This window comes from Rhyacophila brunnea, unplaced genomic scaffold, assembly GCF_057557595.1.
Source record: "Rhyacophila brunnea isolate RB1 unplaced genomic scaffold, BYU_Rbru_1.0 scaffold_3, whole genome shotgun sequence".
NCBI classification, from domain to species: domain Eukaryota; kingdom Metazoa; phylum Arthropoda; class Insecta; order Trichoptera; family Rhyacophilidae; genus Rhyacophila; species Rhyacophila brunnea.
Genome location: NW_028232965.1, coordinates 51994557 through 52011796, shown reverse-complemented (window position 1 = coordinate 52011796; position 17240 = coordinate 51994557). Strand labels below are relative to the sequence as shown.

General features: G+C 33.6%; 1 protein-coding gene across 7 annotated transcripts in view; it reads left to right on the top strand.

Annotated features, from left to right (window-relative positions):
- The window catches only part of LOC147068517 (uncharacterized), a 256808-nt gene extending 240020 nt beyond the window's left edge, over positions 1-16788 (top strand). For 6 of the 7 annotated variants that reach the window (XM_085953360.1, XM_085953362.1, XM_085953358.1 and 3 more), the window contains exons 5-8: positions 8980-9119; positions 12270-12877; positions 13962-15156; positions 16090-16467. In XM_085953360.1, the coding sequence (XP_085809486.1) occupies positions 8980-9119; positions 12270-12877; positions 13962-15156; positions 16090-16316 (2170 nt within the window). In that variant the 3' untranslated portion in view covers positions 16317-16467. Of the gene's footprint in view, positions 1-8979; positions 9120-12269; positions 12878-13961; positions 15157-16089 lie in introns of all 7 variants that reach the window. The other variant, XM_085953356.1, reaches the window with a different exon arrangement.
- The last annotated feature ends 452 nt before the right edge of the window (positions 16789-17240 follow it).

Here is a 17240-nt window from a genome sequence, read left to right as displayed (position 1 = left end):
CAGACGAAAAAACCCCTGGTCCGCAGTTTCAAATCACACATCCACAACCTAATCAAACGCCTTCGAATTAGGGTTCACCACCCCTGATTTACGAAATAACATCGTCACGGCACATTTCAACAGCGGCAAAAAGGGCGAGTACCTAAGCCCAGCTACTAGGAAATGGTAACTTGCCGAGAGACAAACAAAAATTTACCGTAATTTTTGTTTCATCCCTTTGCCCCTCCCTCCTGTCTCATCACCCATAGATCCGTCGTAGATAATTGCAGGCAGTACTCATTCTCCCGCCAAAGTGGAAGCTGACATCCGGGGTTGCACTTCGGTGTGGCCCGGAGTTTTTACGATGTAAACTGTAAAGTCGCGCTCGTTTCATTATTATAAATCAGTGAATTCCTTTTGTGTAAGCGGCCCGATAATAATCCCTACAACCACCTCAAAACCACGCGTCGCGTCCTCGATAAAACGTTCGCGCCAGTTTGGCTAATGTGTTCAAACACGTGTTCCCATATAATGACTGTGTGGTAGCTAAATCTAAGACTCCTTTAAGTGTAATTAATAATGTAAACTAATCGATGTCCACCCTAATGTTATAACAACCCACGCTTGTATAATTTAGTGTAATTAAATATATCCTCTGCGCGGAGGTTTTGAATCGAAGTTTCTGTGTTATAATTATGTCCTGATGTCCACACAACCCTCAATCAAGGTGATACTCGTGAAGAACGCCGCCAGCATAAATGTGAGTTCTCCACCCATTCTTCTCGGTATCAGTACCTACTTTTTTATTATCTATATTTGTTATTATCACAGAACAGATAATAAATAGAATACCGATAGGCTATATTCAATATGCAGCATATTGATGCAGGGTTTTGAATGTGTGAGTGTCCTAAGAAAATGAAGCACGCATTATGCACGTGCAATACACCAACATTAAATGAGCGTAAATGCATAAACCAAGAGTATTCGACGTAAAACGTATTCTTGACACGTGTGTAAGTTTAACCCGGATTCTTCCTTACTCGAGTCGGTTACCTGCTTTCGCCTTACCCGTTATGTATTTCAGTTCCAATTATTTCTGAGTTCCCTGGTTATTATCGTATGAACATCGCTGTAATTATATCCTTGCAAGGGATCGTTCGTATCTGTGTACATAATCAGTAATCATTTATCTCATAAAAACATGAATAATATTTTTCAAATTATATACGTAGGTATTTTGTATTTTACATTTTTATAAAAGTAAGTACTTATATATATTTTTTACTAAATTTTCGTTCAAAGTCAATGAATATTTTTGTCAAATATTTCTTCTGTTACTACCTTGAGATTTAGCTACGTGATCTTTTGTTTATTATGCAGTTTTTATTGACAAACATAATTCACACGGCTTGAAGTAGGTGAACAAAAAAATTAATGCGTGATTGTTATTTTACAAATCATGCAGAAATAATTGTAATGTATTAAATTTATGAAGTACCAAGCAGTACCTACATTAATTTAGGTAGAGAATTCTGATAACGTTTTTTCTTTCTTTAAATAAAATTATGACGTCTGTTTTCGTATTACGCGCGTACCGCCATTGTTGAAAGTTATGTAAGAATTCAAAAAGAATATTCAATTAAAACTTTATTATAAAATTTCTCGAAAAGATCGTATTATTACGATTTTATTGATAAAAATCTTTGAGTGTGACCAATAACGTCATTATCCACCCATTCTGTCGTTTTTGAAAGGTTTTCAATAAATGACTAAGAATTCATATTAGGTAGATATATTATGAAAAATATATATTATTAAGAAGGTTCTTATTTACAACAATGACAATACTGGGGCGAAGTTGGACGCCAGTTATATGAAGTTATAGTCTTTATAAAATAGAAGCACTTCCTGTTATAGTATTTATTTCGAGTTCAACAATAACAGAGAATACTTCAAACGGTACACGAAGATAGATTAACAAGATAAGATGACTCGCTCGACCAAATAACCATAACTTACCAAAGGGTTTGTCCAGGTCAGGGAGGTGTCACATTTTAAAACTAGGTACCACACTCATCACTAGAAACGAATCTCGATAGTGTAAGGTGCTTAGTCTCAAAATAGATGCTGCGAGAGATCATCTACGAACTTTGAACGATTGCCAAAGGATTAGTTCAGTTCAGATAGGTATCACATTTGACATATTCTCCACGCCCGTAATGTGATTATATAAATACGTTTGACAAATAGATTTCAGATCAAACAGTTACCTAATCAATTTGTGGTAATTTAAAAATAAACCAATTAAATTAATTTTTGATTGAAATTTCCATCGTATACCTATCGTTTGATAGTACCTACCCATTAGTAATCCAAATAAGTTATGTTGTTAATTTACCATCAGCTAACATGGAGTGGTTAGTAATGTATTGATTTTGAAACAAGATTTACTAAATGGAGTTTGCGTTACTTAATATCTTTGACATATTCTGCTAACGTGTCCACGTTAATATTTAAATGTTTTAGTAGTAGACCTATAAGTCAAATTAATACTCTGTACATACCCGTGCCTACCTACAGACCTACACACTTATCTGAAGAATGGATGGGGAGCCACAGTCGAAAATTACCTAATCAAGACTCGCAACTAGACAGAATCTGATATTCGAATGACTTTTCCAATATGGCGTCCATATGGTAGTTAGTAGTTCGGTTTTTACCGTTCTTCAGATAAGTTTGTAAGACTGTACTTTAATGTCTTAGACTTTTTTCTCATTTTTAAAATCCTATCTTGCAATTTGCTTCTGGGTTTTCCGGAAATCAGCTACTTCTCATGTACAAAACTAGGTTTTTTTTAAAACTACAAATATGTACGTGAGACCCGCTCTATCAAGGTTGTATTGTTAACTTGTTGGAAGGAATGTATTAATTGTTTTATAAATTCGATTGTCCATTCAATCAGTGCTTTCGTTAAAACTAAAATTTGGAAAGATCCGCATGATCTTGATTTGATTTAATATTACATAATACGGTGACCAATATTAATATAGTAACTTGAAATCACGACTCAAAGTGCTTAGTAGATAATTTGTATCGGTAAAACTCATCTACAAAATTTTGTCTAAGGTCTATGTCTATTTTCTAATATCTAGGTATGTATGTATGTTTCTGAGACTAGTCGAAATTTACTTAGTCGATAATATTACCTATTTTTATGGTTATGTACGCAATTTTGTTATTCTGAGACCAAGTGTGGATGGCTGTTATATCCTTTCAATCTTTTCTATGGCATCTGGCATGGAGTCATAGACATAGACATATACGTTGATCCAGGAGATGTCATGGAGAGCTGCGGTTTTCGAGATATGCTGTATAGACGCATCCATTTTGATGTCCTCAAATGAATGGGAAATGATCGCGAAGTTCTGAGTAGTATCAAAACCATAAAACTACAGTACCTCGGCCACATTATGAGAGGACAAACGTACAACGTTTCCCAATTTGCCATCCAAAGAAAAAAACAACGATAAACGTATCAGAAGACGACGCCTTATTTCATGGCTTAAAAACCTTGTAGAACAAGAAGATTGTAGCTTCACCGAAATATTCTGTTAGTAAATGATAGAGCAAAGGTTTCCCTGATGTTGGCCGACCTTCCTCCCATAGGGGACGGCACAAGAAGAAGAATTTATGAAATGTAGAATAACGTGTACATAATATAATAATATAAGCTGTCCAACATAAATTTAATTAAACAGACGTTGTTATAACTATTTAGTTTATAGTACCGTTTACAATATTTGAGTTGAATTATTTGTATACTATAATATTATTATAGAAAGCAAATGACTGAAGTACGTGCCGAGAAAACTACCCTCGCGAATAAAAATAAGCATTTCCTTTATGAAACGTTGCCAGTATCCTAATGATGATTTTATACTTTATGGTTTTTTTAAGGAAAGTGTTTTATGAGGCAGGCACTAAAAGTAAATCGGTTCGAAATCCAGCTTCAAATGAAAATCATTTGTGTTTTTCCGCCGACTGACTATATAGGGTAGAGCGCTCGTAAACGGAAAATCAATTCGAAAATAATCAAACAAATTGCAATAATTTAAAAAAAAATATAAAAATAATATGAATTATTTTTCATTTATTTACATTATAAATTATAAAATTACGTCATGAACTATAAATAAAGAAAAAAACAATGAAAACAGTGAAACGAAACATATTAATTAAAATAATATTCCTATACAGAATTATTATGTACTTAGTCCAAGGAAGTACCTACCTACAGTGAGTGGGCTAAGTTTATACTGTTGTGGTGCAAACTCATTGGAATCGACCTATTTTAAATTAATTCGCACCATGAGTACTTTGGTGTATTATGTAAAAAAAATATCATTTTGTAGTTTTAATTGTATTTTGTATTTATTGCTTTAACGTAACTCAAACAAAATGTGAAATGCGTTGTAATTGAGTTACTTCACTAAAGTATTTTGAAAATATTTTAAGAACCTGACTGCTCGACTATATTATTGAGATATATGTACTATGGTAATGCATTAATTCATTAATATGCTGTACCTAGTAAGTACGCTAGTAACTAAAGTATTAAGCTCATACGAATTTCTTAAACTTACCGCAATATTACATAATAATAAATGATTTGTAATTTCAAACGTTGATATCTCAAAACTATACTTTTGGAGTTAATACACCAAAGTACTTACCGGTGCGAATTATCATTTAAATTAAGAACGTTATCAAAATTATTAAGTTGGTCAACCCGTAGAGCTAAATGTCACTGAGCAGTTTAAAAGATAATTTAAAAATGGATAAATACCTAGTCTATATACTAATGCATATATACCTTTTTAGATTGTTCACCTTTGTGTCTATTCTATACAAAATGCGGCTATAGACGGCGATCGACGGTAGTTTATCATATTTATGTATTGAGGTATTGTAATTGTTACAATAAGTTAGCCGTCTAAAGTCAAACCTGTCTATCTCGGTCTAAAAGTGAACACAGTCAAGAAAAGGACTATAAAAATATAGCACTTTCTGACGGTTTAAAATTCAGTGCTTCCCAAACTTTTGAATAGCACGGCCGACAGAAAAGCAAATCGTCATAAATGTTGTAAATCACACTGATATCCAACAAAAACTATTAAATATGCGCAATTATTTGTAATATCGGTAGATTCATGGAGCTGAATTGCAAAGAACTTGCTTTGTTTAATCCGAAATATTAATTGACTTTTAATATTGTTTCCCGTGCATTCAATTCTTCTTTTCATAGTATTATTTTTGGTCAAAAAAGTTTCCATATTATGTGTATTTATCTAACAAATTTAATTATATACGTATATAATAAAAATGTAGAAAAATATTCATAAATAAATACTTACAGTTCTACATATTATACATATGTCATTATGTATTGTATTAAATTTGGCATTGCAAAGTAATTTCATCTCAACAATATATTTTATATTGAATTTAATTGGTACAAATAATTACTAAAGTAGTATTTAAAAGAACGATAAATTGATATTTTGTCACTGTGACATTACAAAACAATAATTAAGTATGTACCTATGTATTTATTTACAAATTCATTGAAGAGACCTTATTTATGTAGATTTATGTAGCCGCACAAGTGGCACTTTTGTGAATTGTCCTTAGTGATTTTTATAGGTACATCACAGAAGACTGTCTGGAATAAGTTTCAACATCTTTATTTCGCTACACATTTTGATAATATGAATTCCAGTCTTCTTTTAGGGCACCCCAACAAAACCGTCCGGACATTACCGCCAAACCAAAATGCGCCCGTGCCAGTGCTCGTCAATACCGCCCGGACAAATCCGCCTAGCTAGACAAAACCGCCCGCAAAAATACAAACATATAGAAAACGCGTGATTTTTTGGTTTTTCGAATTGCGTATCGATAGAAATTTAGATACTTACGATAATCAGTGTAATTTGAGATTTAGTCCGTTTCAGCTGTTGGTAAAAATAAAAAATGTCTCATTTCTAAATTGTTTTGGCGGGAATTTTGAGCGATAAAATCTGGGTGGTACCTACTGTCTGGGCGGTAATATCCGGGCGGTTTTGTCGGGACCTTCTTTTTTAGATTTTTGAAAATTCGGTTTTACAGTGAATAAAACAAGTTACCTTGTACATTAATATTTTAATCCATTGTTAGGAGCGTACATAAGTGAAACGGCAAATATTTTTTTCAACAGTATGTGGAACGAAATTTCGCAGTCGTCGCCAATCGGAGACTGACAGTCGAGATGTGAGCACGTCAATTTGTTTTACGTCGGAGGAATATATTCTTAAATCGTGTAAAGATGACTAAAAACTATTATTATTACGAATATAATAATAAACATAAGATTAAAAGGACGCATGTTGAATTTTTATGACAAATTATATTTCGTTCGGCTCGCGTCATTTGCACAATCCGCGCATCGCTTAGTCACGATATTTTTAGACCATGCCTCAGCTGAAGTATAGCCTTAAATATAATACTGCAACCATAGATATTAAACAAAGAAATGGTTCAAAATATCCTGGAATTAAAACATAATTCCGTTCTTCGTCTATTGTTCGTAGTGGTAATATTATTCGCTAACTCTTATCAAACATTGAAAGGGACCTTACATAGCGTTTCATAATGATAGTATTAAGTAGGTACTCCGAAAACCACTAAAAAATAATAGTTATTATTAAGTCCTTTTACCTTACGCCATTCTAGTTTCTTACGTTGTCGATAATAACGGGGCCACTTCGCTGTATTTTTAGGTCGTTTTTGTGTGAAAAATGCTTTATCCTTTCAAATCGTTGGTATTTAAGCCACGTTTTCAGTTTGGCGCCTACCTGAAAATGTTGCCACCTTTTATAAATTTCATTATAGCACCCGAATGAAATTATCGTATCCGGATTATTCGGAGGGAATTCTGAAAAATACGTTTTTCAACGTCGTAAATACGATATTTCGTTATCTGCCCTTACCCATTTACGTTTATAAAGCGATTTTTGTTAAGTTAAAAAGGACTAAAAAGGAATACGCAGGCACCTACTTACCTACATGAAAAATTCTCAGCCGTTTTCAATTTTATTTCTAAGGTTTAATTAAATACATAGTAATATTACTATGCAGTTATGCTCAGGCAGTGAAGGAGAACTTTTTCTCGTTGTTTTATAAAAGTTTTTTTTAAATCTCTAAATAAATCTCATTTTTTTATAAGTGCTTAAACCACGATGGCCGCGTGGTTTAAGCGTCGGCCTATAGCGTCGTGGGTCCTAGGTTCGAATCCTGGGTCTGGCAAGTTTACAAATTGTTTTTCAATTTGTGTATGAGTCAGAGTATGGACCTAATAGGTTGAGAAAGTAAGTGGCTGACATCCATTTTTCGTAAAAACTAAATCTGTTAATACAAACCTCCACTCTGTGGAGACCCATAATATGATCTTATTCGGATCGGACATGGTCGAAAAAAAAATTAAAAGAATGGAAATTCATTAGGTACTAATATAATATACATCATCATCACCCGGGATCCATTCACTGCTGGATGAAGGCCTCCCCTAGCTCCATTCACTCTTCTCGGTCCCTACATCCACCGAACTTTATGAATTCGTCTATACAGCGGATTTTAGTGCGTTTAGTGCCACCTGGATACCGTTCTATGACGGCATTTGTCCGATTGTTATCAGTTTCACATCGCGTACCCTTGTCTGCTTAACCTTATCCATTGGTTTCTTTTGAGATCTTTCTGTGTTATGCTCAAGATGCATCTTTCCGTGCCACGTTGCGCTAATCGGAATTTTTGGATTTCTCTTTAAGAGTCCATGTTTCACTCGCATACGTGAACGTTTGTAGCACACATCGTTGAACACTTAACGTTTAAGACACAATGCGAGGTCACTTTTGAAAATACTATAAGTATGTAATCTATGTCAGTAAATAGTAATAAACTCTACACGTGAAAAGGAAAGATATAGGTATACTTAATATATTATGGTTGTTTTGAATCATTTTTGTCTACTCTGTAATATAAAAAGATAAGCTAACATTTGCACCGTTTTTTGTCACGTTTTTACGGTAAATTTTCGTCATCTTCCGTTATACCCAGATACTTGAAATTCGGTACACAGGTGCTAATGCAATCACAATACACTCTATTAAAAATTGGAGGCGGTAGGTACCCCAAATATGCGGTCTCCATACAACATTCTTAATAAACTAACTTTTTGTTAACGATCCAATTGATCTGAATATTTTACTGATAAATTCCTCAAGGAAAGATAGAATGTAAAAAAAATGTGGGTTGTGTAGCAAAGGTTGGGTAGGTGCTCTGGTGGCGGGTCGGGGGGATTAGGCTGCCGGAGGTGGCCAGGGGTGGAGCCCTTTTGGTAATTTGTAAATATTCATGTGGGTATCTTGAAGACGTCATACTGGTTACGGGTTTGATATCATTGCGCTAAGGACTACATTATACAATATCAATAGCACTGCAGGCAAATATTACTTATGAATGAAAATTTAAATATTATGCTTAATTTCGAAAATACTGCATTAGAAAATATTGTTTATAGTTTATGAGTAGGTATATGATTGTCCCAATTGCATTGAATTAAAATTAATATTTTTACTACCACAGGTATTAGTAATCTTATCACTGGTTGAAAACCATATTGTGAATATATTATGTACCCATATTTTTCATTTTTCATATAGTTAGTAGCTAGTACCTATAAGATATTTTAGTTAGGTACTCATACCAATGTTTATGTAAAACATGAAACCTATTTTAAAAAAATTGTTCCTTATTATATGTCGTCATAGACAATATTACATATTTTCCTCATTGATCAATGGTTCAAAACCACTGACTTATTGTTTGAAATACCCTTTCATCCCATCCTCTCTAAATCAAGCAAACGCAATTGAATTAACTTTGTATGTTTATTATTATTTTCAGACGATATGGCCTCGTTGATGGGAAAGTGTGTTTGGAGGCAGGAAAGCGATGCGGCCGACTCACTGGAACTTGGGTTTTTCTCACTGAAAAAGGAGAGAAGCTAGTGGAGGCCTTGAATGAAGCAGCACCTCCACCTATAGGTAAATGAATAAAGGAGTGGGCAGTTAAATGAATACTGACAAATCGATCCAATGGATCATATCCAGAGACGTCCCTAGATAGAATGCCGCCCCATTTTTATATAGTATTTTTATCATCTTATCATGACTCCAATATCTAAGAAATGCGTTGTTACTAACAAACTATATACCACTAAATCTAATTTAAATGCCATCTCTACTTCAATAGACAATATTGCGAGTTTCCACGGTATCAGATACCTACATTTAAAAATACACCTGACAACTTTGAAATCTCGCGAGTGACTGGCAAAAATATTTGGAGACATTTTAAATTAGCTAAGTATGTACCTACCTATAAATCTAAAATCTGCACATGCCATTGCTGGTCATCAAGGACGTGACCTTCAAGGAAAATGGAAGTAAACTATACATCGCAAAACCCAACAAAAAAACAGTCCTGTTAAACCTTGTATGTTAATTAATACATTTTGTTTCCAACCAGAGAGCTGATTTTTTTAATGGAAAGATATTTCCGTTATTTTTAGGTAGCTATTTATACCTAATGATTCTCCTCGATTTTCCGCCCTTCGAGTAACTGCCGCCCCCAAGCGACGCTCAATCTGCCTACCCCCACGGGGCGTCACTGATCATATCTACATCGTATTATAAATCCCAGCTAATGTAACTTAACCTAACCTAACAATAAACAGTAAGAAAGTTGAGGTAAACGTCAATGATGATAATAAGTTTGAATAATACTTACAATGTGAAAACGATTATAGTATGAGATGTCAATATATATCTTAGAATAATCCATTTGAATGTGAAATATAGCCCTTACAAATTTAGCAGCTCTATTCCAACATAACATTTAACTCAAAATCATCTATAAGAATAGTGATAAAAATGCTATTACGGATTCTAAGAGTTAACTATTTTGAAGTATGAACTGTCAAAAATAATATTTCTTAACACTCTGTTAGCTGCGCCAACTAGATATAGCGAAAAAGAGGACAATACTTATAAATTGAGTTGTGGCGATTTGGAATATTAATATTCACAACGAAACACTAGCACCACCGCACCTCAAGTTATAGTAATTTTTTTACATACCCAGGTATGCAAAATATTTTCATCAAATTGCAAATATGTTCAATGTAATATATTATACAAAGCAAATGTGACATTAAGTATATTATAAACGTGTTATTATATTCTAATACGATTATTAAGTTGACTTTATAAGAAATGTCAGTGGCATTGCGGCACGCACAGCAGGTGTTAGGTTAGGTTAACTTGCAATTTAGATAACCGCCTTGTACAGAACACATAATTGATCCAGAAGTTATCCGAGTTATCTCAAATGTAAATTATTACAAAACGTGTTTTGTACAGCAAAAAAATTGTGATAAATGTAAGGAAATGTTAACTTAATGGAGTTAACTGGTTGGAATAGAGCTGAAGGTTTACTATATTAAAAATGCACTATTTTTAAATTTGCAGGTATACCTATAAGAAATCATTTACATATTTTATTGATTGAGATTTTGTGTCTAATTCCATTTATAAAAGATGACCAAAGAAAATTAAATATTAATTACCCTTGTAAAATCTTATCTTATGTCAAGAGATACAAAAGATAAGGCATATTGTTGAATGTGAAATTTGATCTTGACTATGATAGTGTAACATTGGCCCTTTTAAGAAGGGCAACAGCATTATTAAAAAAAATGACAATGCATAATAATAAGATGATTAATGACCGTTTTAATTATGATTGTCATATCACTTATTGTGAGAGAAAAAGTATTGCCATCGAATTTTCTGTATTCTAAGCTTAACAATTAATTTTAGTTAATTGAATTTGGTTCACAGTGAAATATACTGACATTTTAATTAATATACTACAGATATAAATGTGTCAATAAAATGTTATTAATATACTTGTTCAAAGAGTTGGGACAATACTGATAGGGAAATATATTAGCATTGCTTGTAATTGTAGTTTTAAAATAAATATATTTGAGTTATCTTGGACTATAAACCCATCTTCTATTTCTTCTCTTCAATATTTCCAATTATTCATCTGAATAATTACTATAGGATCTAATTGACATTGTAGCGGCCATATAGGGAACTAAAAATCCTCCTCATTCTGTCTTACATTATTCTACATTAACCCATCAACCCATTTCTATCCTTTAAGGCTCATTTAGACGAGCGGATGATCATCCGCAGTGAATTGAATGTAGGCGTTAATTTTTTGTTTACACGTGTCACTGAAAGTAAAATACACAATTCATCCAAAATGGTGTCAATTGAAATTTCGCTGCAGGTTGGAATTCAAACAATTTGTGATTGTTTGTTATATGAATGCAGAAATTTTATTGAGAGAAAGAGGAATAGGAAAAAGAGTCATAGGTGGATAAAACCATAGACTAATATACTAATATACTAGTATACCGTAATATCATGGGGAAGATGATGACAGTACTCAGGGGCGCAGTGCGCATGCGAAGGACTTTTGATATCATCCTTAGTGATCACTAGAAAGTAGTACCAGTTGAACTTCATTCACTTTTGATTACGGATGATCACTTTCGATGATTCGTTGATGAATGTGCGTTTACACTGGTCACTGGGGATGATTCCTCCGCGATGATCGTCAAAAGTGAATCATGTAAACGGGACTTTACACAATGTGCAGTGCTGCCTTTACAATTATTTATTGTTTAAGTTACTTTAATTTCTTAGGGTTGTAACAACAATGTTAGGTGTTTTAATCATATGTCTCAGCATAAAGTATGAATCTTCAATGCAAAATGATTTTCAGCTAATTTAATCATCTTTAGAAACCATTTTAACAGCTTCATTTTCATATAATTAGGCTTCACCTTCATAGAAGATTTGTTTTTTTAACATCATTGTTATGAGAGCAATCTATTGATGACACCTGCGATGGACGAGTAGTAACATCTCCCGGAATTGACAAATTCACATATTGTTTTTTAATTTGTGTTTGGTCTGAGAGCATGGATTCAATAGGTTCGGCAATTCTAACATACATTTATAGAGGAAAAATCTGTTAAGAAACTTCTTCGTTAGGCGGCCAAGATCTAATGAAAAAAGAACCTGTTGATACTAAAATGTTTTATTTTATCGTTTCAGGGCTTGACCGGAAATCAATGAATATTCCTCGAATGTCTGATGCCAACACTACCTCAAAAAGCATATTCGATATCGGTGAAGCTGAAAATAATGCATCGATAACCAATTGGAACATGGACACTAGTTGCCAGCAATCAGAAGTTGCAAGCAGCATCGGATTTAATGATTCCGTGTCAGTAGTTGATGGACCAAATTTGAACCAATCCGCTCGAGAACACAGAGGATCAAGTAAACACATAACCTTGGACAGATGCGTCAGTTGTATGAGTCACCTGAGCAGTACAGCAACTACACCGGGCGCCACCAGTATGCTTGGTGCTCCTTGGACAATGGATTCAGTTATGGAGAGGAGGTCCGATTCCGACAGAGCTTCGCTTTATTCACGGTCCAGCGGAGGCACATCAGAATATTCCATTCCCAGGAGTTCCTGTCTCATTGACGGGATACGAAACTCAAAAAGCGGCAGTTCTTTGTCTCCGATCTGTGCAGCAGCTCCAAATATTCCACCCAAGACCCTCTATCTGTGTCCGTGTCGAAATACCAAACGATCATTTTCGGGACCATATGATAATTACGATGTACCAAAGCCTCCAATGCCACTTATTCATGTAAGTATTATAATTTTAATAACTGAAATGAATCAATGCATTCTTAGGGTGTAATGGTCAAATGCAAAGATGTCAACATTAAGTAAACCTTAACAAAGATGTTATAATAAGGATAATTAAAATAAATACGTTGCTTATTTTCGTCACTTCCACTAGGTTACTGATTTCGGTTGCTTAAAGCTAAGCATTGCGGCCACTTTGGCTCTTAAATATGACTGCATTTGGCCCAATTTAAATAAGACTGTTTTTTTGTTTAACTTCACTCAGAAAATAAAACACTATAACCTATCAATAATTATTGTACGAGTTTATAAGAATTTTGTTCCTAAAAAATCATTTTAGCGATGATTAGTGATTTCGCCATTCTGATATTCTTGATTCCCAATGCTGGAGTAGTTAGTGCATCTTTTGTGGGTTCGAATCCTGCATGTGCCATACATTACATGTTGTAATTTATTGTTCTAAACTAAACTATGGCCCGGATGGGTTGGGCGATTGACAATTAAATGATAAATGACCATTAAAAAATGTATTAATTCCCATAGCATTCTCTTCTTGACATTGAAAATGGGAAATCACATTTTTTTAAATATCAAGCTTGTTGTAAGTCGTTATCAGTAATGCAAAATTTATATCGTTTGTTCTATCTGTCAAAAATGAAGTTTTTATTGAATACACTAGTTTCGTTGATTATTTAACTATTATTTTTGCATCCATGACACATCCAATCATTTCAAAAATCAATCCACAAAATCGTTTTAATTCACGTCCTTGTAATGGAAAAATTTGCAAATCTTGTAAATGAGTTTGCTCTTCTTTTTATTTTACTCAAAATTTTCACTCTATTTGACAGTTTTTACTGTCCCTTGAAAGATGAGTTGTTTTGGATTTACGAAGTTCACAACATAAAGCAATATGGAATTACGTGGAAATAAGCCCATGTCACAAAGTGTTCTGTCTCCGTGAATTGCCAAAAGTGGTTTATTCGCATTATTACAGTTGCATTGACGATATGTTCTGTTAAAAATGTATGTTTTTTTTTGATTTGGAAGTCTTGTAATAATAACAATTGTTCTTTTTCTAGGAGCATCCAATATTCGTTGTTGCAACAAAAACTCCCGAACCGCACTATGATATACCAAAGAAACTCAGAAGATGTGTTTTAAAAGAAAATGTCAAACTCTGCGATTGCCCGCCAAATATTGAAATAAATACTAAACCAATTCCTGAAAAAAAATCTAAAGATGACAGTGTAAAGATCGAATCTTTAAATAAATCCAATATGACACTTTTAGCTCATACAAATTATGTTAATATCGAGCCGTCAACTGACTCTATTTCCAAGACAATATTGAGCAAAGCGACTATCGACTTATCAGCGACACTGGAAGAGTTTGAAAGTTCCGCACAAATTTTAAGAAGTGCCGGATTCAGTCAGGAAGTGATTGATGAATTAGAAAATTGCACAGATGGCAATGAACCATTGTCAATTGCTGCCAGCATCAAGAAATCTCGAGAGAATATTTTGAATTGTGGAAATGAGCTGCAAGATCAACAGAATTACATGTTCATGCAACCTGCCAGCTTTGAATCGAATCCTGTATCTTATAATACTTCACCGGATTCAGCGAGTGAAAATATTGACAGCATATCGCACAGTACGGAGAGTTCTTCATTATCCAGAAGAAAGTCAAGCTCTACCGAATTTCTGAAGAGAGCCGAGGAACTTATCGATATGACTAAGAGTAACAGTGAAAAAGATTTGTCACTGGATTTAAATCCTCTGAGAAAGAATCACAAAAATGTGTGCGTAAATGATAAATGCGTTCACTGTGTGAAAAAACCCATCATCAGGTGCTTGAAGTTCAAAACTGTAACAATACACCAAAATGATGCTGATAAGCCGGTCAAGCCAGAAAAGTCACCGCTTCTAAAATTGAAGGAATCAGTGAAAATTCGTCGATCTTCCAGCGTGCCAACTAAATCTGAACAGAACAGAGATTCTTCCAGTTCCAATGATTCCGGAGTATCAACTGGATCGTTGAAACACCACAAATGCGATTTTATTGAATACGATTCATCGAAACCCACGATTGTAATGTGTGCCAAACATGCCAACTCCAACAGAGTGAATAGGAAGACAATGGATTATTCTCCTATTTCAATAATGTCGAATTCTTCAGATCCGATGCAACGAATTTCGTTTCAATTCGATCAAACTCACGCACTTAATAAATCTAATTCTTGCGATGCGAATGGCGTGAAGAGACTAACCAGAGGTAAAAAAAAAATATTTTAAATATATTTTTTAAAGTATGACATTGAATTTATTAGGTACTATTACGGTGACCCCCAGTCCAGTGTGTAAAGCACTGGCTTTTTTGGGTTTGATTTCCGGTGAGATCATAATATGTCTCAATGCCTGGGTGTATGTTTGTTCCACTTCTATTACTACATAACTGTTACATTACACTGCTGTTATTAGGTCTCGTGGCTTGTTTTATTAATTGTTTATATAATAATATTATGTATCCATAATAATATTTCCCTAACCCATTTCAATGGTGCTACAATGGACCTATGAATTTTAAATTCAATATGTTTTTGGAATCAATAATAATTATTATTGTTTTCACTCTTGAGTCCAATATTGAGAATGTTCTGAGAATGAAACTGGTCTTATTATAAAATGAATTGTGGAAATGTGTTATGAAAAATATAAAATAAATATAACAGATGATTAAGTGTTTGTTATTTCTAACATAATATACTTATTCCACATAATTTTATAATCATCACAACCAGTGTTGTCAGCTTTACTAGGATATTCTCAACTGATACAAAAATACAATATAAAATTCTAATTCTTTAAATTCTAATGGATTTGAGTTTTCTACTATTCCATTTGTACATTTTGTACATAACTTGTACATAACAATAGTACAAAACTTAAATCCATTAGAATTTAAATTCAAATTCCATCAAGTACCATCGGTCGATGGTATTAATATTGTAATTCTTTGTTGAAGACCTGAACACAAGTTAAATATAACATTATAAGTAAATTTTTCGCATTTTTTTTCTTCTGGCAAGTGAGAAACATGGTGATGATATCATAAAATTGCTATTGTCAGAAGTAGTTGTAAAACTAATTATTTCGTAATATATAATAAAAATCAATGCGATAGATTAAAATTAAAATGTAATTTCAGATCCTTCAAGCTTGGATGGATGCACCGTCAGGAGCCCCAGCAGTTGTGGTTCGGAAGTGTCCGATTACTTTGAGACGCTTTCCGTTTCTTCTCTCAGTTCCAGCGAAACATGCGGACGGAGCACCGCCCGTCCGAGGTCTGGAAACGAATACAGCACGCTGTTGCCAATGCAATGCGCCCTTCGAATTCGCCCATCTTGTCAGTGTTGCCAACAAATAGAAATATAACTAGCTCAGTGTTAAGTATACCTTTACGATAAGTAGTCATGGCCAAATTGTATAAAGTAGAAATGGCAATAGTAGTTATTTGCACTAACCTAACCTAACCTACTAATAATGCATAAGTAAGTGAATAAAACAATAACACATTTATCTTCCTTCAAACCTTTTCTATTAACTTATAACTAAAATAAATAAGGGGTCATCCATATATGACGCCATGTCCTAGATATGGGGAGGGGTCTAATATAATGTGACACTGTGGATTGGGGAGAATCTTAGAAAATGTTAATTCACGAAATAGATGAAATATAAACTCATTTTTTTGACAATAAAATATTTTGTGTTGTAAATTGGTAATTTTCAACAAATTTATTTATTAATTAAGTGGAAGTAATTGAGAGAGGGAGGTAAAAGATTTTGTGAAAAAATATAATAATTGTGCGAGGGGGTGAAAAAAACTCAAAATCATGTGACGTCACTTGTGGATGGATGACCCCTAACTAAACCCGAAAGTATTTGGCACTCTTAACTATATATTTATCATATATTGTGTATGGCCCTTTTTGACTGCAAGAATTTTTACAAAAACAAATATTTCCCGAGGGATTATCATTTCATTTTACTACTTCTCGCTTATTGCTGTGAAAAAATAGTAAGAAGTCAACATTTTGTATATTATAAACAATATTTATTTAATTTCTTGCATGATGCTTGCATGCCATTATGTACATATTTATATTATAAAGTTCACATTTAGAAACAAAGTTGCGTATATGTTACGCCGAATGTGCGAAATTGAATATTACATGAAATGGGCAAAATTTTGCCTAAATCATGAAAAATGCAAGCCCGTTACCTTATTCATGAATTAGACAAAATATCTGGAGAGTGCGTGAATTCGGCAGTAATTTTTCTGTCTAGTTCATGTCT